Raw genomic sequence first — 23,557 nt, 5'->3', positions numbered from 1 at the left:
GAAGGGCTTATGCCATAGTCTGTCACGCTGACCAAGTGCGGATTCACACACCTTTGGAAACATTATGGATAACTCTCCTTTACCGTTAAAGCAAGTAGGTAAATATTTAATTGCTTAATACGAACATAACTCCGAAAAAATAGAAGTCAAAATCTAGCCCCTTACCCCTTGTATGATAAAGTCAAAATTTAAACCACTAGACTTATAGTATCACAGCTTTTCTATCCTATTTTAATCCCATCGATTTGTGCGGAATTTTAAAGATCGTTGAAAGGTCTTGAAAGTCGCATAAAAAGTTATAAAAAGGAAAATTGGTCGTCGGCGCCTTTGTAGAAGGGAACCTTGGTTTTTTTCACTTCGCGATGGAAATTGCGAGCACAAATTGCGGACAAAGGAGTCATTTAAATAAGTAGTTACCGAATGTATTCATTTGAATGAGCTTAAAAAGGTTGTATTAGGGTAAGCGGGTGAATACGCGTTTATACTTGGAGTGAAATAAATGAGGCATTGCAAAGTTTAACCGACTTGCTTACAATGAAAATACTTTTATTTTTATGTCATCATCATCATGATCAACCCATCGCCGGCTCACTACAGAGCACGGGTCTCTTCTCAGAATGAGAAGGGTTTTGGCCATAGTCTACCGCGCTGGCCATGTGCTGATTGGTAGACTTCACACACCTTTGAGAACATTATGGAGAACTCTCAGGCATGCAGGTTTCCTCACGATGTTTTCCTTCACCGTTAAAGCAAGTGTTATTTAATTAACTAAAACGCACATAACTCCGAAAAGTTAGAGGTGCGTGCCCAGATCGAACCCCCGACCTCCGATTAGAAGGCGGACGTCCTAACCACTAGGCTATCACAGCTGCTGTATTTTTATGTACCTACCTCTATTTCAATAATTTGTTACGTCAGAGGGTTCCGTACCCGAAAGGTATTAGGTACTAAGCCTCCGCTGTAGGCCTGTCGGTCCGTCCGTCCGTCTGTCTCTCAACGGGCTGAATCGTATCTCGTGAACCGTAATAATACGTAGAGAATTGAAATTTTCACAGAATGTGTATTTCTATTGCCGCTTTAACAACAAATAATAAAAAAATCTAAATGACCACCATGAAAATTTAAAAAAAATGTGTTTTTTTATTGATCCTTATTTTTTTTTATTAATACTTGTGCGAGTCCGACGCGTACTTCATCGATTTTAACTACTTATTAATACTTCATTAATTGTCAAGATGTTGAAAAAAAAAAATGAAAAAAATGAAAATCTTTTTTATTCGTATAAACTTTTACAAGTGCTTACGAATAGTCGGATGCATCTACCACAAGTTGAAGTGTAAAACCGTCAAAATCTATTAAAGTGTGTGTCTGTCTGTCAGCAGATTATTTTGGCACTATGCATGTTGCATAGCGGAACTTATGTTTTTTTCATAATTCTAGGTTTGGCCCTGGATACAATTAATACATTTAAGTACTAGATGATGCCCGCGGCTTCGTCTGCGTGGATTAAGATTTTCTGAAAATCCCGTGGGAACTGTTAGATTTTCCGGTATTAAAAGTAGCCCATGTCCTTCCCTGGGAATTGGGAAGCTAACTCTGTACCAAATTTCATCTAAATCGGTTAAGACAGACAGACACACAGATGGACAGACAGACACATTTTCGCATTAATAATATTATAGTATGGATTTGGTACAGAGGTAGCTTGCGTCCTGGGAATCGACAATGGCAACTTTTTTTTTCCCGGAAATCCCACAAAATCAGAGTTCCCACGGTATTTTTAAAAACCTAAATCCACGCGAATGAAGTCGCAGGCATCCTCTAGTGTTGAATATGTGAGAATGCGTTAAAAATAAGGGGTTTTTACATTTTGTAAGTAATTGTTAGTTGTTGGTCATCGGTATTTATCTAAAAACGACCTTTAAGGTGACGCAGGACGCTCGACCGAAATTGGCAGCGCACGTGGGTAACATGTTTGCTTTTCACTTGACATTGTATGAGAAAGTTGAGAGGCACGATGATTTTCACCGAAATCAAGCGCGCGAAAAGGGTTTAGGAAAAGTATTTTTGACAAAAAACTGCTGAATTTATGTTTGCAAGGTAAAGTTATTTCAATTAATGAATAAATAAACTACGTCTAATGATAAATTGTTTTAGAATTTTCATATCCCTAATCTTATTTATTTACGCCCAAAGTTGTCATTAATTTAGTGTTAAAATAGGAATCTTTTGAGCCTCGTAACTTTTAAATCAATATTTTTTTTAATGTTTTATATATCAATAAACCTAGATAATGACGAGATAAATCGATATAATTCTTAGTTTTGTGCGTACAATATCGAATATTGTTGTAATTTCCCTCCTACGTTTGTATGAAGAAAGCACCGAACTGAGTCCCCTTAAAATAAAAGCCTGGCTCGGGACCAACCCAAATGATCCTATCGACAAGTCGGGGTCGAGAATACGAGATAAGGTACCAATAAAACGTTTGTAAAGATAGTTCGGAATGTTGTAAGTATTAAGGTGCAGCATCCACAAAAGCCTGTGATAGCCTAGTGGTTAGGACGTCCGCCTTCTAATCGGAGGTCGGGGGTTCAATCCCGGGCACGCACCTCTAACTTTTCGGAGCTATGTGCGTTTTAATTAATTAAATATCACTTGCTTTAACGGTGAACGAAAACATCGTGAGGAAACCTGCATGCCTGAGAGTTCTCCATAATGTTCTCAAAGGTGTGTGAAGTCTACCAATCCGCACATGGCCAGCGTGGTAGACTATGGCCAAAACCCTTCTCACTCTGAGAGGAGACCCGTGCTCTGTAGTGAGCCGGTGATGGGTTGATCGTGATTATGATGATGATAACGGTGAAGGAAAACATCGTGCGGAAACCTGCATGCCTGAGAGTTCTTTATGTGGTTCCAAGGCCTAAAGCGTTATCAATAAAAGCGCTTGCAAAGATAGTCGGGAGTGTAGAAAACATTAGTGCAAACGTTTTGTTAGATATTGCCATATATTTAGGGAAAGATATTTATGCCTTTCCTTATCTTTCCTCGAGGGAAACTACGGAAGATAAGAAAAGGCACAAATATTTTGCAAAGAGAAATATTTAGCTTCAGCTTTCCCTAGGAAAATTGTAGAGAGAATATTTTAATGATGCGGCTAAGTATGCCTCATTATTTTTCATCTAAAATCTTAAAAAAACCGGTCAAGTGCGAGTCAGACTAGCACACGAAGCGTTCCGTACCATCGGTACAAAGGTATAACTAACACTTTTATGTAGAACACTGCAATTTTAAGACGGACTGGGCCATCTATTTAGCAAATTAATTTTTTTGTTAACACATTTTAATTTATTTTTATGCTATAACCACAAAGTTACGGTTTTCGGATTTTTTCCTTTACTTGTGCTAAAAAACCTACCTATTTACCAAATTTCATAATTCTAGGTCAACGGGAAGTACCCTGTAGGTTTTCTTGACAGACACGATAGACAGACGGACAGACAGACAACAAAGTGATCCTATAAGCCATATTATGCCATAAGATATAAAAAGTAATACCCGCGTATTGCTGGAACGAGGTGCAGGTCAAATCCACGCTCTTTTATCATTTACAATAATCTTCGATTGTGTAATATGCTTTTTTCAAGAGCATACTTTTAATATTTTTTTATATTTTGTGTAAAGGCAAGTCCAAAATAGATTGCGAAACTTTGTTATAAACTCAAACTCCACAAATCTATAATTAAATTGGTTGGTAAGACCAAGAACACACAATATTAAATTTATGAGGCCATAATTACGTCCGGAAGTTAGTTAGGTAACTGTAATAATTATTAGCTTTTTAATGTGCTGTGTAATTTTGAGGGACATAATAATTTATCATTTAGTAATTGCTGCTCGGACGTGCTACCCCTAGGTTTTAACCGTCTTCAATATTACCCCAGACACAAGTTTATAGCCCTCATTTTAGGTTACTAAATATTTAGGTATCTATAGTACGCGACAGGGCGAGATGGCAATCGGGTATAAGGCGGGGGACGCCCCGCACACCGGTTGCCATGTCGATTTGTCTCGTTATAGGTACTGTGTAATTTTGAGGGCGATAATAATTTATCATTTTGTAATTACAACTCGGACGTGCTACCCTTCGGTTTTAACCGTCTTCAATATTACCCCAGACACAAGTTTATAGCCCTCATTTTAGGTTACTAAATATTTAGGTATCTATAGTACGCGACAGGGCGAGATGGCAATCGGGTATAAGGCGGGGGACGCCCCGCACACCGGTTGCCATGTCGATTTGTCTCGTTATAGGTACTGTGTAATTTTGAGGGAGATAATAATTTATCATTTTGTAATTACAACTCGGACGTGCTACCCTTCGGCTTTAACCGTCTTCAATATTACCCCCAGACACAAGTTTGTTGCCCTCATTTTAGGTTACTAAATATTTAGGTATCTATAGTACGCGACAGGGCGAGATAGCAATCGGGTATAAGGCGGGGGACGCCCCGCACACCGGTTGCCATGTTGATTTGTCTCGTTATAGGTACTGTGTAATTTTGAGGGAGATAATAATTTATCATTTTGTAATTACAACTCGGACGTGCTACCCTTCGGCTTTAACCGTCTTCAATATTACCCCAGACACAAGTTTATAGCCCTCATTTTAGGTTACTAAATATTTAGGTATCTATAGTACGCGACAGGGCGAGATAGCAATCGGGTATAAGGCGGGGGACGCCCCGCACACCGGTTGCCATGTTGATTTGTCTCGTTATAGGTACTGTGTAATTTTGAGGGAGATAATAATTTATCATTTTGTAATTACAACTCGGACGTGCTACCCTTCGGCTTTAACCGTCTTCAATATTACCCCAGACACAAGTTTATAGCCCTCATTTTAGGTTACTAAATATTTAGGTTTCTATAGTACGCGACAGGGCGAGATAGCAATCGGGTATAAGGCGGGGGACGCCCCGCACACCGGTTGCCATGTTGATTTGTCTCGTTATAGGTACTGTGTAATTTTGAGGGAGATAATAATTTATCATTTTGTAATTACAACTCGGACGTGCTACCCTTCGGCTTTAACCGTCTTCAATATTACCCCAGACACAAGTTTATAGCCCTCATTTTAGGTTACTAAATATTTAGGTATCTATAGTACGCGACAGGGCGAGATAGCAATCGGGTATAAGGCGGGGGACGCCCCGCACACCGGTTGCCATGTTGATTTGTCTCGTTATAGGTACTGTGTAATTTTGAGGGAGATAATAATTTATCATTTTGTAATTACAACTCGGACGTGCTACCCTTCGGTTTTAACCGTCTTCAATATTACCCCAGACACAAGTTTATAGCCCTCATTTTAGGTTACTAAATATTTAGGTATCTATAGTACGCGACAGGGCGAGATAGCAATCGGGTATAAGGCGGGGGACGCCCCGCACATCGGTTGCCATGTTGATTTGTCTCGTTATAGGTACTGTGTAATTTTGAGGGAGATAATAATTTATCATTTTGTAATTACAACTCGGACGTGCTACCCTTCGGCTTTAACCGTCTTCAATATTACCCCAGACACAAGTTTGTAGCCCCCATTTTAGCTTATTAAATATTTAGGTACCTACCTACTTATTTTCCATCACATTGCTTTATGCGCATTAAATCCGCCATTTTGATTTTTAAGAATACATAGCCAGTGACACTCGCGCCATCAATACAAAATCTATAATGATGTATCATTTATCAAAATCGGTTGAGCTGTTGAGAAACGAACAAACATACATACAGGTCAAACACATAAATTTACTCTCCTATTGTGCTTCGCCGCAGTCGTAAAAAGTACAGCTTTTTACCATGTAGGTAACTTTTTTAAATTACCATTTCTGAGATTCAGCGAACATTTTTTCCATCGAAAGGCCCTTTTGAAATTTAAACTCTTGTAGGTACTACTTATAGAGATACAGATGTTGCAGCTTCAGCGTAAAGCGCTGCAGAAAGCGCTTTATGCTTTATGGAGCACTCCGAGCTTACGAGCGCTTTATGCTGAAACTTTTGTACAGACACGGCAGAATGGCTTTTGTCTTTGCGGACACCAAGCTATTTCCGTGGGAACTATGAAATTTAATGCCTCTGGCGACTCACTTATTATACAGATTATTTTGAGAGTAGTAATATTATTATGTAGGTATGTTTGTATTTATATATTGCTAGCTTGTATTCGCGAATCGCCACACACGACATGGCTTTGCACGCCATGCTTGGCAGGATATGTGACTGATTACCTAATTTTTAAGACCCCATGTAAATAATATACATGTACCTACCATATCTGAGCAAAATAAATAAATGATTATATGATTAAGATTATGATCGTCCGCGTGGACTCCACAAATTTCAAACCCCTATTTTACCCCCTTAGGGGTTTAATTTTCAAAAATCCTTTCTTAGCGGATGTCTACGCCATAATAGCTATCCGCATGCCAAATTTCAGCCCGATCCGTCCAGTAGTTTGATCTGTGCGTTGATAGATCAGTCAGTCAGCCAGTCACCTTTTGCTTTTATATAATATGTATTTTGTCCTTCTTCAGGTCAAACTATGTCAGTTTTATACTTGTAAGAGTTACAGAAAAGAGGGTACAAAAAGGGTCTAATTTTCCTTTGAAATCCCGTGATAATAAAACTAGTGCAACTTTTCAAACTTTTAGTTTGAAATGTCTACATGAAGAGATCTTAGAACAAGTGGAAATCTTCAAAGAGGAAAATACGAGTAGAGAATGGGAATTTATTTCTTAGCACAATAAATTGTAAAAGCACTTAACACAGAATGTGAGGCTCCTTTGGACGAGTGTTTTCTAGTTATAATAAAAAACCGGGCAAGTGCGAGTCAGGCTCGCGCACCGAGGGTTCCGTAATACAGTCGTATTCTTTTGACATTTTGCACGATAACTCAAAAACTATGACGTATAAAAATAAATAAAAATCTGTTTTAGAATGCACAGGTACAGCTCTTTCATATGATACCCCACTTGATATAGTTATCTTACTTCGAAAATTGAAAATTCAATTGAAAGTTCATGACAACATTTTTTGTGGGATGTAACCCTAAATTGACTGTTTTCAGATTTTTCTCCTTATTTCTGCTATAAGACCTACCTACCTGCCAAATTTCATGATTCTAAGTTAACGGGAAGTACCCTGTAGGTTTCTTGACAAAGCGACAGACAGACAGCAAGGTGATCCTAGAAGGGTTCCGTTTTTCCTTTTGAGGTACGGAACCCTAATAACAGCGTATAAAATAGCAATAACACAACCCTTCCCTTGAGGGTTATGAGTTAGTGCTGACAGCGCAACATGGCATTGCTATACACTGAAAATAACATACGAAAAATAAATTATTTTGGCTTCTTCAGTATTGTATAAGGCGCAATGCACACCTACAGAGTGTCGGAGCCGAGGCTAAGCGGTCTTTCAAATATGACTTTGTTATATTATCTATCTACTAATTATACCTTCATCTTATGCTGCATCATCACTTGCCACCAGGTCTGATTGCAGCTACGCGATAGTCTATTAAGTAAAAAAAAACTACTATATCCAAAAAAAATCATTTCATAGTTTTAATTTTTCAATTTTAGAAACTAGAAAGAATTTCGAAAATCTAAAAGATTTTTGTTTGGACCTTTGTATAAAAATTACTTTTAAATAAAATTTAGTATATACCCCGCAATTTGCTAAAGCGCGTGGTCACCATTTTAGTGACGTCTGCACTAGACTGAAGTTTCGAGCTGATGATATATTTTTATTTCGGCTAACGTCAAAATTTTTTATTTTTTATTTTTTATTTTTTATTTTTTATGTTTCCGTGTGTTTTATTAGTTATCATTAGTTTAGTTATCATTAGTTTATAATCCGTGGCGTCACCCGGTTCAGGGTACCAGCTGAAAATCAGCGCTGTATGTCCTTGTGCAACAAGGCATACAGCATAATGCTGAGCTGGGAGTTGGGACCCTTTTTTCGGGTTGTGCCACACAATATAACAGTTTGTTCCGGCGCTTCTTTTGCTTGTTCTCAGGTGGAAGAAGCGCCGGAACAACCAGCTCTTAGCTTTAAGTTGTGATGTGTGGCATAATTTGTATTAATAAACGTCTTTTCTTTCTTTCTTTCTTTCAAAATGTCGTCATTTCGACGTTAATGAGTCATGGTTCCAGCGCTTTAGCAATTTTCCGGACTTATAGAACTGGCGACGGTCGATTTAAACCATAAACACTGGAATTTCATGGCATGTTTTTAACCGTCCGAGCATTGACATGACATTTTATCCCATTTCAGCTGCATGCATGAATGCAATGATTTCCGCATACCGTTGCCTACTCGCACAACTGACGTGCATAGAATTAGTATATTTAGTTTCAGTTCTGTTGGCAGGCAGCCATCGCTATTGCGGTCGTTGACCCCTTTCCGCGTCTTCTTCAAAACAATGCGTGAAACGTGCGAAATTTTTCCGCGAGTATAATTTGACACTTCATTTTTTTTATTGTTGTGAGTTTAAGCTTGAAGGGCTTGGAGGTTTTTTTTTTTAAATTTTAGCAAGATCCTTTTTGTTTAATTTTTGTTGGAAAGTTTTAGCTCACGTTTTAAGTGAAGGCTTTGTTTTTATATTTTTAGTTACGAGTAAAATGTGCATAGTGTAGGACATACTTAAGCTGCCAACGCACCTGAGCTGCGCTGCGTAATTCTGCTGCAAAAATTCAAATTTTAGTTAGTTTTTCGAAAATAGTAGACTAATCATACATCGAAGGCTTATGGTAATGAGTTTTGCGGGCATAACATTTATGCATCTACATGTTTTTCCATAAAAACTTTGGTCAAAAATACGTATTTATTTTATATTTGTGAAAATCTGAGAGAATTCAGAAAATTATCTTTCAGGAACAAATATGAAGTAAATGAGTATGTTTGACCAAAGTTTTTATGGAACTGTTATGCCCACAAAGCTCATTACCATTAGCTTTCGATGTATGATTAATCTACTATTTTCGAAAAACTAACTAAAATTTGAATTTTCGCGGCCGGATGTATCTAACCACCACACACTTTCGTCAAACGATAAAACGTAGACGAAACTGAAAACGCAGCTTGCGTCCAGTCTTACCCTTTCATGCAAATATGTAAATTCAACTTTAGTGAGGTGGTGAGCAGAGCGGCGAGCGAAGCGGCGAGCGAAGCGGCGCGCGACAAACAAATCCAGCCGTTCATTAACTAGAGCGGCAATTTATTTTTTTATTTTTTATAGAATATTAGCCATATTAAATGAATTAATTCCCATTTCCTCTCCAACTAAGCGTCAGGCCTGTGCTAGGAGTAGGTACGACAATAGTGCAACGGGCGGGGTTTGAACCGTCGACCTTTCGGTTTTCAGTCACTCCTATACAGGTTGAGCTATTGAGGCTCTGAATATCGCCAGCAGCCACATGGCGTTTTCACACATTGATTTACTAGCTGATGCCCGCGACTTCGTACGCGTATATTAAGGTTATTAAAAATCCCGTGGGAACTCTTTGATTTTCCGGGATAAAAGTAGCCTATGTATGAGTGTGATATGTGACTGTTGAACATTATAATTCTAAAAAAAAAAGTTAAAAAAATAGCTTATTAATAATAGATAATAAGAAAATAAATTTTGCATGCCCACTGTATGGCGGATTGTAGCTGTAAATAAACCACTGTAACACCATCATTGTACCTGCAATCGTGCAAATAAATGATTTGATTTGATTTGATTTGATTTGATTATGTCCTTTTCCAGGTCTTAAACTATACCCATGCAATAAATCACGTCGAACCGCTGCTCCGTTGCGACGTGATTGAAGGACAAACCAACAAAAAAACACACTTTCACATTTATAATAGGGGTAGTGATGCCGCTCGCCGCCCCGCACTAATCTGCCGCTCATAACGAAAAGTTTGTGGACAGGTAATAGGCATGCGGTAAAAAAGCTGTGATAGTCTAGTGGTTAGGACGTCCGCCTTCTAATCGGAGGTCGGGGGTTCGATCCCGGGCACGCACCTCTAACTTTTCGGAGTTATGTGCGTTTTAAATTATTAAATATCACTTGCTTTAAAAACATCGTGAGGAAACCTGCATGCCTGAGAGTTCTCCATAATGTTCTCAAAGGTGTGTGAAGTCTACCAATCCGCACGTGGCCAGCGTGGAAGACTATAGTCAAACCCTTCTCACTGTGAGAGGAGACCGGTGCTCTGTAGTGAGCCGGCAAGGGGTGATCATGATGAATAGGCATGCGATGCCATGACCTTTCCATGGAATTCATTTAAAGCATTCCAGAGTAGGTAGGTACTCTTAAAAGTACGCTTTATTCAAACAAATGGAATCACCCTTTTCACTTACAAGATAGATATAAAATTACCTATTTTCTATCCCCGTTCCAATAAATTATACTTTGATCTGTGAATGTATTAGGAAAGGGTAGCTCTAATAAAAAAGGGATATTTTTATTATTTTGATGTTTACTCCGAAGAAAATGCTATGAGATAGAGTTGTATATAATATTCAACAGACAAAATGGATATGTTAAGCAAGGGTCGAACCACATTTATCCTCATTCGCGCGACTTATATATTTTGTTAGTCGGAACGTTTCTTTTTTTATAGATTAGGTACTAGCTGCCCGGGCGAACTTCGTACCGCCTAACAGTCGATTCTTTTTCAGGCAATTTTTTTAAATTTTTCTCTTCGTAAGAACCATCCTCGTACTTCAAGGAATATTATAAAAAAAGAATTAGCGAAATCCGTTTAGCTGTTCTCGAGATTTGCGATCAGCAACACATTCAGCGATTCAGTTTTATATACAGAGACTAGCTGAAGCCCATAACTTTATCTGCGTGGATTGAGATTTCTAAAAGTCCCGTCCCGATCTGGTGAGAGGCTTCGGCCGTGGCTACCACCCTACCGGCAAAGCCGTGCCGCCAAGCGATTTAGCGTTCCGGTACGATGCCGTGTAGAAACCAAAGGGGTATGGGTTAATAAAAACTGCCATACCCCTTCCTTCATCTTAGACTGCATCATCACTTACCACCAGGTGAGATTGCAGTCAAGGGCTAACTTGTATCTGAATAAAAAAATAAAAAAAACTGATTTTCCGGGATAAAAGTAGCCTATGTCACTCTCCAGGTCTATACCCACTACCCATGAAAAAATCACGTTTATCCGTTGCTCCGTGATTGAAGATCAAACCAACAAACTTTCGCAGTATAGGTAGTGATAAGTATACATCATCATGATCAACACATCGCCGGCTCACTACAGAGCAGGGTATCCTTTCAGAGTGAAAAGGGTTTGGTCATAGTCTACCACCCTAGCCAATCAGTGGCGTGCACAGGAGTTCAAGCCAGGGTATGCATTTAGGTATGAACTTATTTAGCGGCAGGTTAAAATGAAAAATAAGCATTGATTAATTACAATGAGGGTAAGCAGTGCGTTTATGCCTCTATGAGCTGCACGCCACTGCTAGCCATGTGCGGATTGGTAGACTTCACACACCTTTGATAACATTATGGAGAACTCTCAGGCATGCAGGTTTCCTTCACCGTTAAAGCAAGTGATATTTAACTACTTAAAACGCACATAACTCCGAAAAGTGAGAGGTGCTAGGCTATCACAGCTTTGTTTTTAAGCATACGCGTGACCACAATCACATCAGATGGGAAGTGATGGTGTAGTTGAAAATAGTAGACCGTACGCTAACGGGTTAGAAATGCTAAAAGAACATCATGTGATTAATAGACGACCCCTTACATATAAAGTTGTTCAAAGCGAACAAATGTGAACAGTCCCAGAAACGGAATGAATAAAATATAAACGAATCTATCGACAGATAACTAAAAAAATATATTCGTATTCGACGCCGAACCGATAAAATGGCGACGCGAAGGTAAACAAATTCGAATCCGAGTCAATATTATCGTTTGATTATTGGAAAAATTGAAACTTAATTCAATATTCGATCTTGCCAACGGGCGATGTCGCACCGCTAAGGGACTAACGATTTTTATAGCAGATAAAGAAAGCTATATTGAAGTATGAAAAATCATAAATAGTTTAGTGACTAAGATGTCGGGCTTCTATTAAGGGGATCCAGGGCTCGACTCCCGGCACGCACCTCTAACTTTCTGGAGTTATATGCGTTTTAAAGAATTGAATAAAAATAAAATATCAATTGCTTTAACGGTGAAGGCATGTGATGGTTTGAAAAGAGGTGTGAACTCTGCACTTGGCCAGCGTGGCGCACTATGGCCTAAATCCTTCTCATTCTGTTAGGACACCTGTAGTGGGCTGGCGATGGGTTAGTGATCATGATGATGTACACAATCTCAAAACTAAACTAAATTAACGAGTCTAAATCTAGTGGTATCCTTTTCCGCAAGCAACTTTATGACAGGGATAGCAATAGATTTAGACGAGTAATTTTAGTTTAGTTTAGAGATTGTGTACAAGAGAATCGGCCCCATTGTGGCTAATTCCGCTGTACACAATCTCTAAACTAAACTAAAATGTCACGTCTAATTCGATTGCTATCCCTTTCATAATGTTGCTTGCGCAAAAAGGATGGCACTAGATTTAGACTTGTTAATTTAGGTTAGTTTAGAGATTGTGTACAAGAGAATCGGCCCCATTGTGGCTAATTCCGCTGTACACAATTTCTAAACTAAACTTAAATGTCACGTCTAATTCGATTGCTATCCCTTTCATAACGTTGCTTGCGCAAAAAGGATGGCACTAGATTTAGACTTGTTAATTTAGGTTAGTTTAGAGAATGTGTACAAGAGAATCGGCCCCATTGTGGCTAATTCCGTTGTACACAATCTCTAAACCAAACTAAAATGGCACGTCTAACTCTGATGCTATCCCTTTCATAATGTTGCTTGCGGAAAAGGATATCACTAGATTTAGACCTGTTAATTTAGTTTAGTTTAGAGATTGTGTACAAGAGAATCGGCCCCAATGTCGAACTAAAAATCTCAGCATCATACTAAAGTTAATTAGATAAGGCTAGCTTTAAGTTTTATTGTAATATTTTCATTAAAAAAAAGTTAAGCTGTTTTGTGTAATATATTTAAGCTGTTGCTTCGCCGCTGCATTATACTTACCACAACTTTAATATCCCTCAATTAGAAAATTCGCTTCAGTAAATCTCCTTCAAGTTTTTTACTGCCCTTTGAATAAACTTGCTTAGGTACTAATATTTCCATTCCAGAATAATCTTCTTTGCTACAATATGGTCTATAAACACCTTATGGCCTCATAAGAAAGTTCAGTACAGTATTAATCAGCAGGCGATGGATAGGTTTATGCTTGGAGTTTTTAAATAAAATTAGAAATGAGTAGGATCTTCCCTTCCGATTGTGTAAGAAAAGCGTACTCATCGTTATCGTAATCGTCAACAAATTCTGCCCTTTGATTGGTTGATTCGCTGTTTACATTTTTTCACAGCCAATCAAAGGGCAGAATTTGTTGACGATTACGATAACGATGAATACGTTATTCTTACACAATTGGGGGGCGTTAAGAGAACCAGAGTAACAGCTCAATAGCACTGAAGTGGCAATGGGTAGGGCACATAATTTAAAACACCGACTAAGTGCGAGTCATGCTCGCGCACGGAGGGTTCCGTGCTACAATCATATTTCACACGATAAATCAAAAACTATTATGCCTAAAAATGAATAAAAATCTGTTTTAGAATCTGTTTTAGAGAGCTCTTTCATATGATACCCCAATTGTATAGTAATCTTACATTGCAAGTTGAAAATAGCAATATTTGTCCATGAACACATTTTAACTTTTTTTTTGTGATGTAACCACAAATCCGCTGCTGGATAGCGGTTGTGCAAGACCGTTGCTTGTGAAAGTCCCTACAAGAGATGTATGTCCAGTTGTGGACGTCTATCGGTTGATGATGATGATGATGATATACCTACTATACAAATCTCAGGCCTTCGCCATTAAGAATCAATATAAGTATCGCATTTCTTATTAAAATGTTGCTGCAAATTTTTACACAAAGCGATCCATTCAATTATTTTAGTATAAAAAAGATAGAAAAAAGGTAAACTGTCTTTTTGTACTTTTCTGTACCTATTTTGTGGGAAATTTTCACAAAGAAAAACCGAAGCGGCAGAGTGAAGCGTGGGAGCGGAAACGATTCTTTAAGCTTCTTAACTTTTATTTGTAAAAACTACAGTTTGATAGACATTCCTTTTACATTAAGAAGAATAATTGTTTAACCAGTAATGTTTGGTGCATTCATAAACTTATTTAAAGTTTATGAATGCACCAAACTTATTGTAAACTGTAAATATTCTTCTTTAATAAAATAAAATAAATAAATAAATAAAATACTCATTTGAGCAGGTACAGTTAAATAGTAGATGGTACACACAACAAGGGCATTTAAAATAAGCCCTTTTATGACCGAGTATGAGAGCGAGGAATGAAACAACAAATTATAGTACGCTGCAGAAAGTAATGTACATCCTTTAAAAGGAGATAGCAGATCTGTAGAGCATTGTCTCTGTCGTTGAGACCGACAAAACGTCATAGAGACTAGCTGCACCGGCGAACTTCGTACCGCTTAACAGTCGATTCTTTTTCAGGATTTTTTTTAAATTTCTCTCTCCGTAAGAACCATCCCCGTACCTACTTCAAGGAATATTATGAAAAAAGAATTAGCGCAATCGGTTCAGCTGTTCTCGAGATTTGCGATCAGCTACACATTCAGCGATTCATTTTTATATATAGAGATAATAGTACCTACAAGTCTATTTAGTTAAAATTTAAAGTGAAATTCGAGCAATTCTGTAATGAGGCTGTTCTAGTGTTGCCACGATACTAAGTGTCGGGCAATGCATGCAGTGGCGTGCACAGGGTTTGAAGCCAGGGTAGGCATTAGTTAGGTAGGAACCTGTTTACTGGCAGGTCATAATGAAAAATATGGTCATAATGATAAATAGCTTACAACTGGGGTAAGCAGTGCATTTATGCCTCTATGACCTGCACGCTACTGAATGCATGATGTGATTTCTGATACTATTCCGAAGAAAATAAAAAAAAAAATTGCCTTTATATTTTTTCGTAAGATTTTGTGAACCTTTATTATTACCTGTTATCTCATAAAGCCGCCATGATCCCAACTTCATAGTCACTGATCGGTCCTCCCAGAGCTGGGAAAGGCGAAAATTCAAACGTTTTATATAAACTCGTAAGGAATCCCTCAGGGAATTCAGTAGATAGCTACCTCTCTACGTGATATGCCAAGGCTGTACTTGTAATGAAACACATAAATCTCTGAGCGAACGAAATTTCATTTGCGTTGAGACAATATTGACTTTTCGGTCACAAATACACCTAAAAACGTTTCATCTAATATAAGGAAGATTTAATGTAACGATACTTATACATTAACTAGCATATGCTCGCGACTTCGTCCGCGTGGACTACACAAATTCAAACCCCTATTTCACCCCCTTAGGGGTTGAATTTACAAAAATACTTTCTTAGCGGATGCCTACGTCATAATAGCCTATCTGCATGCCAAATTTCAGCCCGATCCGTCCAGTAGTTTGAGCTGTATGTTGATAGATCAGTCAGTCAGTCAGTCAATCAGTCACCCTTTCCTTTTATATATATAGATTACACTTTTTTTATTCCATTATTCCTGCAATCCCACCTAGTGGTAAGTAATGAATGATAAGGTAGGCTAAGATGCAAGCGGGCTAACTTGGAAGAATCCTGGTATGTTTTTCTTTATAATATGTTTACTTTGTGTTGTGTGCATGATGATCATGATCAACCCATCACCGGCTCACTACAGAGCGCGGGTCTCCTCTCAGAGTGAGAAGGGTTTGGCCATAGTCTACCATACTGGCCATGTGCGGATTTACAGAAGGCACTTAGAAGGTATTGTGTGCAATAAAGTAAAAATAAGTAAATAAAGATATTGAAGACAGTAAGAGGTAGGTAGCTGAGGTAAAACCCCAGGAAAATATTTGAGTTCCACGTGAGAATAGATTTGAAAAACGTATAAATTCACGAGATATGTTTCCTATCAGTTATTTTCCGAATTTTCCAGAACAAACGACAAATAAATTCCAAACTCACTGCAGTCATGTGAAAGCGGTGGGAATTTGCAGTAACTTGTAAGTTTTAGAGTTTATAGCGACCTGGCTCGGGGAATGGTTGGGAAAACAATCTTTAGATTTTCTCTTTTCTTCTTTTAAAGATTGAATTGCTTTGTTCCACACCTTGGTTTTACTGATTTGTTTTTGAATCCATAGGTGTTTTTAGGGTACCGTACCTCAAAAGGAAAAACGGAAACCTTATAGGATCACTTTGTTGTCTGTCTGTCTGTCTGTCTGTCGGTCTGTCAAGAAACCTACAGGGTACTTCCCGTTGACCTAGAATCATGAAATTTGGCAGGTAGGTAGATCATTTTCTTGACGCACTGTTCGAAGACTTACTGAGAAATTCACAAGTTACCTACTTAGTTTGTGGTATAACAATAGTTTAGATAAATGGTTTTATTGAGTTTTGAAAGCTCTTTGGTAACTTCATCATCATCATGATCAACCCATCGCTGGCTCACTACAGAGCACGGGTCTCCTCTCAGATTGACAAGGGGTTTGGCCATAGTCTACCACGTTGGCCATGTGCGGATCGGTAGACTTCACACATCTTTGAGAACATTATGGAGAACTCTCAGGCATGCAGGTTTCCTCACGATGTTTTCCTTCTCCGGTAAAGCAAGTGATATTTAATTAATTAAAACGCACATAACTCCGAAAAGTTAGAGGTGCGTGCCCGGGATCGAACCCCCGACTTCCGATTAGAAGGCGGACGTCCTAACCACTATGCTATCACAGCTTCGGTAACTTAGTATAAGTATTTTATTATTATCTCAACTTATAAAGTAACGTTCGCACTTTATAAAATGTATTCCATTGAAATTCTCTAAAAGCTTTTCCACTTGGTATTTCACGCTTAGTTTAACTGTAAAATAGGATTTGGGCTTAAGTGTTAATACTATTTGCGAAAAAACTTTGCTGTCAACTGGATAGAGAAAATATATGGGCATTTAAAATACACTTTCTAAAATAAAGGTTGGATCACACTAGCACAGGTAGCTCGTAGTGATCAAACATGACGACCTCGAGGCTGGTACTAGCCACGGCCGGAGCCTCCCACCAGATTATACCAGAAATTTAGAAATTCTAAAATTCGAAACCCCTGCCAAGAATCGAACCCGCGACCTTCCACTAATAAGACAACAGCGCTTACCACTGCGCCAGGGAGGTCGTCGAAATATAAAAACTATTTAGTCAAATACGCAGTCTTCACTTTTTAAAATACGAATGTGTGAATTTAGTCTATCGTTTGTAATAAATACCTTGAGTTTAGTGCAAAACAAAATCGTCCCGAATTATAAATAATAAATAAATAAATAAATAAAAATCTTTTTTATTCGAATAAACTTTTACAAGTACTTTTGAATCGTCAGATGCATCTACCACTGGTTCGGAATGCCTTTCCTACCGAAAAGAACCAGCAAGAAACTCGGCGGTTGCTCTTTTCAAATATTTGATATAGGTACAAGATTATGCCATGTATAAAATAGTATTTGCAGTCTTGTGCGTTGCTGGAACGAGCTGCAGGTCAAATCCACGCTCTCTTATCATTTAGATAATCTTCAATTATAAGTACAATACGCGGCCGAAAGTAATGTACATCGAACTTTAGAAGGAGATAGCAGATTTGTAGAGCGCTGTCCCTGTCATTGAAACCGACAAAACTTATAGGTATGAGTGACAGAGACAACGCTATACAAAGCCGGTACTGTATGATTTATTTCTCTGCTAAGAAACAAATCGAGTAAAACATTATTCAAAGGCAACAAATAAACATTAAGTATTGTACTCAAATAAAATAACATCAGATAAAATGTGGTAATATCTCACGAATCGAACAATACAGGATTTCAGGCCGGAACCGAATGGACAAGACAAATATCTCGTCTCCACCATTAATCCTGTAATCTTGACAGAAAACCTCCGGCCCATGGCCCATGGGGGCTGCGAGAGTGCGTTCATCAAAATAGGGGATTGGATTTCATTGTCGGATTGCTAAATAATGATCGTGTATTTTTCATACCCTTACAGTAGTCAGCAGGAAATATTGTACACTAGCTGATGCCCGCGACTTTTTTTTTTTTTTTTTTAATTTATTATTAACATACAAGAGAAAATTACACATAATATGCATTGCAAATGCACGCATTGTAAAAACCACAGAGGTTTGACCCTCAATGCGTACGTCTGCGCATTACATCATGCCTACTTATATCATTAAAAAAAGATCTTCGCCCGTGTCGATTTAGGTTTTTAAAAATCCCATGGGAACTCTGATTTTCCGGGATAAAAAGCTGCCTATGTCACTCTCCAGGTATTTATCTATAGGTACACATGCAAAAAACCACGTCAATCCGTTTCACCGTTGCGACGTGATTGAAGGACAAACCAATAAACCAACAAACAAACACACTCTCATTTATAATAAGGGTACTGATTTTATACTTAATATTATAGATAGAAAATGTGACTATCTGTCTGTTACCTTTGGACAGACAGCATAGAATGGTAGATTACTTGTTATCTAAATATATAAAAGGAAAAGGTGACTGACTAACTGACTGACTGATCTTTCAACGCACAGCTCAAACTACTGGACGGATCGGGCTGAAAGGCATGCAGATAGCTATTGTGACGTAGGCATCCGCTAAGAAAGGATTCTGGAAAATTCAACCCCTAAGGGGTGAAATAGGAGTTTGAAATTTGTGTAGTCGACGCGAACGAAGTCGCGAGCATAAGCTAGTCGCGAATAATTGTAAAGTTCTATGGGTAAAGTAATATTTAAAAAAACCTCAATACACGTAGACAAAATCGCGGGCATCAGTTAGTGACCAATAAATACATCATCATCATCATCGTTAACAGATAGACGTCCACTGTTGGACATAGGTCTCTTGTAGGTACTTCCATACGCCACGCTCTTGCGTCGCCTGAAACCAGTGGCTGAATAAATACTAATTACATCTGAAACTGAGATAAAACTTGTTTCTCTCAAAGGCTCTATAAGTTTGCGAAATTCATAAACTTAATTAAGAAACAAAGAGCATTAATTAATGCTTCATTAATTTGTTCGGAATCAGCAAAGTAAACTTGTTTTATATTCGGCCAAGAAAATCGAGTAATTTGAAATGAGTTCACATCATTGACTTGAATATTCGTATGGACAGAGCTATTGTACAAACAAAATGGCACCGACTCAGTGGTGCTTTAGCACCAATGCAACCTCAGTAACGTCTGGATTTCAAACGGGTCGTTCATTAGTACCTAAGAGGTGGCGCTGATTTATTTGGTTCCAAAACCGTGAAAATTTTTGTTCGCTTGACCATATCTTGTCATTTATATCGATGGTTCAAATTTAAATATTACCACATAAATTGACATTATGGTAAAGTAATCGTATAAAAGCCGGGATGGCCTAGTGGTTAAGACCTCAATCTCTTATTCGGGAGGTCTGGGGTTCGATCCCGGGCACACACCTCTAACTTTTCGGAGCTATGTGCGTTTTAAACAATTAAATAACACTTGCTTTAACGGTGAAGGAAAACATTGTGAGGAAACCTGCATGCCTAAGAGTTCTCCAAAATATTCTCAAAAGGTGTGTGAAGTCTGCCAATATTCATTTGGTCAGGGTGGTAGACTATGGTCTAAACCTTTCTCATTCAGTAGTGAGTTAGTGAGCCGACGACGGGTTGATGATGATGATTACGGTTATTACATAAATTATATTATCAAATGGTTTATTCAAAATAGGTAATTAATTACGCTTTTTGAAAGTCAGTTGTTGCATTTGTAAGATGATGGTGATAATTTTTACGTGAACTTAAAAACTAATCAAAAAGATAGGTAGCATAGTACGTAATGGTCGTTTGGGCTGGTTGTGGGTGATGATGGTGATTTTTTTTTTTTTTTCCTACCATAAAGCACCATTATAAAATGGCAGCTTTATTACTACTACCATCTAGCCTATGGGCTAATAAGTAATATTATTCTAGCTTAAACTTCTACTTATGATTAATTTTTAAATCTAATTTACAGTCCAATAACTGTCCTTAGTTTATTCTAACACGTACTTACAGTTCACTATGCTCTTGTGACCTAGAAAAATAAAGTAGCACAAGCACTATTACACAAACGCTGCACTTATGTACTTTTTAACACTAATTCGAACGGCTTGGTTCTTTTGAGCCTCCTTTTGATATCCATGTTATCTAGAAGCTTCACAGCCTCCAAATTAACATGATGGCGAAGTCGATGTTGGTGAGCTTCTGCGTACTTTTGGATGATTTTGTTTACGAACTCTATCTTATGATGATGGTGATGAATTTTATTTTTCAAATAATGAACATGTTCTTACTGTTGTTCCAGGCATACCGCCGATGTAACCACAAAGCCGAAATGAGATGAGTATGCGCGTGTCGTGGGCCAGGTGGTATTGGATAATCGTCTTCACCACGTGCACCGCGAGGACGGCCAGCGACTGGCTCGACTGCGCCCACATCGCCACCTGTCGCTGCAAGTGGTCCTCAGGGAAGAAGACCGCCACGTGCGCCTCCAGCGACCTCCGCCGCCCGCCCGCTCTCTCGCCCGACATCCAGGTCCTGGACCTCCACGACAACCCCCTCAGAAACCTCCCCCAAGAAGTCTTCTCCAACATCGGCCTCCTAAATCTACAAAGGCTCAATCTGAGAGCCACCAAACTTAGATCTATCCACCCAGACGCTTTTCTAGAATTAAGAATTTTAATCGAAGTTGATTTAGCCGACAACGATCTAGCTCTTCTTCCGAGAGACATATTCAGAGGCAACGAGAGATTGCGACTAGTGATGTTAAGCAACAATCCCTTGACGACGCTGCTGGCAGACCAGTTCCCGCCGCTTCCCCACCTGAGGATACTTCTCCTGGATGGCTGCAGATTAAAGACAATACACACGAACGCCTTGCGGAATCTAAAATCCCTAGAGACTATAGACTTACGAAGAAATCAACTGACATTCCTAAGATTGATCACATTTTCCTTGCCCGCTTTAAAAACGTTGTCATTATCTGGCAACCCTTGGAGATGCGACTGTCGTTTGCGCGAGTTTAAAGATTGGTTTTTAGATAGCAAACTCGGAACTGAGGAATTAAACTGTGTAGAACCTTCTTTTCTATCAGGAAGCACATGGCGCAGTGTGCCCAGTGAAACTATGGCATGTCCACCAGAAGTGAAATCGAATACATTGGTTGTGAGAGCAGAAGTTGGATTAGCTGCTTCGTTTGGTTGTTGGGTCCATGGAGTACCAAATCCTACTGTAACATGGCTATTAGATGGAGTAGAGATACGAAATAGTACGATTGATTGTGACATGGAAGAAACGGATACGACTGTCGAAGACGATTATTCAGACGACAGAGTACCGGGTAGTGTAAGATGGGTGAACATTACCTTACTAAATGTCACTTCGAGTGTAGCTGGTGAATGGACTTGCGTAGCTAAAAGTTTAGCAGGAGAAGCGAGAGCTGTTATAAGCCTTGTCCTACCAAGATCTCAGACGGCTACAGCACGAACAGCTCCAGGAATACCACAGCTATTAGGAGTAGTCTTCGGAGCTTTAGGCGCATTAGCGACTCTTGGGTTTCTAGCTGCTGTAGCTTGCTGGAATTTGAGAAGAAGGACTGTACCCCCCAGTAGAAGTTTTACTGACCAAGAGAAACGTTTGATAGATGCTTCTGTAGTTGTAAGTTGCGATCGTTCTATCGCTGATATGGCGTCACCGTGTAACTTTGAACTTACAGAACGGTCTATATCAGAAGACCAGCCTAGAGGATGTGGTTTTGATCCTGTTCATATAACGATAGAAGGTACACCCGGAGCGTTTCCACCGCCACCGGCAGAGTTTGCCGTACCAGTTCCTTATGGTAATATTTTTATATCTGTCCAAGTAGCTGGTAGAGTTGAGCCTGGGAAGTATCCTGATTTGTTGAGCGGAGGAGCAACCTTGCCTCGCCGAAGTAGAACATGCTGTAATGCCCCAGCATATGATAATATGGGTCCTAGAGTTACAGCGACTGGAAGCTCGACATGGTCGTTGCCAGGAGCGAGTTCGGAAAACGTAGAATCTTCAGAAACTCCAGTACTGTCGTTACCACCACCTCCGCCAGAGTTCGTGTCACTTTAGCCTCGGCCCTTGGTACTGGACGCCTCGAGCCTGAGGTGACCTGGTACCTAAAACTTTTGAAGTCAATTAGACTATTTCCCAATTTTATTGTATTTGTAATACGATAATTTTAAAGTGATTAATTTAAATGAGAGTTGTGTAAATAGTGTGCGTGAATGGTGCGAGACATCCTGTGAGATTTAAATACGTAAGATTGTTATCAATATTGAAGAATTGTATGATAAATAACATTTTATGTGCATCGTTTACTCGTATGGAATGTTTATTACTCGTAAAGCATTTAGTGTCTACCTGTTTGTTTACTAGTTATTATTTTTACTACTTCGCGTAAGTGTCTTCCCAACTTTTGTAAATATTGTTTAATCGTGTTTACAAACTTCCCAATTATAAGACTGACCTCTTTGTCTTATTTTCGTCTCTTCACGACTCGGGAGGACGACTTCGACTGTATAAAGCTATATCCTTCAGATAGGCCAAGCTATAGCTTCGAAAGTTTCATTTGAAAGCGAAATAATGTAAAAATAAACCGATCACATTAATATGAAGATGTTTCTTGTTTTATTACACCCTTACCAGCAATTAGTGTCAATGCAGTCTAAGTTGCGGACCAACTCCTGAAAGGCCGGCAACGCATTGGTGGTTCCTCTGGTACTGCAAATGTTCATGGGTGGCGGTATTCACTTAACATCAGGTGACCCGCATGCTCGTTTGCTCGTCATTTTGTTGATGATGATGATGAATATAATCGGCCGAGCTCGGCTGCATTATATAAGTCCCGAAAATTGCTAATGCACGTGGCCGCCATTTTAGTGACGTCAGCACTAGACTGAAGTTTCGAGCTGACGGTATATTTTTACTTAAATATACGTCAAATGACGTCAAAATGACGTTATTTCGATGTTAATGAGACATGGTTCCAGCGCAATAGCAGTTTGCGGGACTTATAAATGTTACATAACCAAATGAAGGGTAAACGAGCACTTCAGCACGCAGCACGCGGCACTATTTCAACTTAATGTAAGTGCATTTGTTGTAGGCGCCTGCCAAAACAATTCGTTTGAGCATTTACATAATCTTTGACCCACTTTCAATGATTTATAAACTCTATTTATTAGTCACAGATAGGATAAAGTGAGATTAATAAAATCAATTTTCTATTTACTTAGCACCGAATTCAATAATCAATCTATTCGC

General features: G+C 38.8%; 1 protein-coding gene across 1 annotated transcript in view; it reads left to right on the top strand.

The window, feature by feature from the left end:
* Positions 1 to 22,908, top strand: part of LOC117992855 (leucine-rich repeat-containing protein 24-like) — a 56,099-nt gene extending 33,191 nt beyond the window's left edge. Inside the window, exon 2 of the mRNA XM_034980564.2 lies at positions 20,571 to 22,908. Within this exon, the coding sequence (XP_034836455.1) occupies positions 20,606 to 22,363 (1,758 nt within the window). The 5' untranslated portion in view covers positions 20,571 to 20,605 and the 3' untranslated portion in view covers positions 22,364 to 22,908. The remainder of the gene's footprint in view (positions 1 to 20,570) is intronic.
* The last annotated feature ends 649 nt before the right edge of the window (positions 22,909 to 23,557 follow it).

The sequence above is a fragment of the Maniola hyperantus genome, chromosome 22, assembly GCF_902806685.2.
Source record: "Maniola hyperantus chromosome 22, iAphHyp1.2, whole genome shotgun sequence".
NCBI classification, from domain to species: Eukaryota; Metazoa; Arthropoda; class Insecta; order Lepidoptera; family Nymphalidae; genus Maniola; species Maniola hyperantus.
The sequence above is the reverse complement of the archived record's forward strand: the minus strand, read 5'-3'. Positions and strand labels throughout refer to the sequence as shown.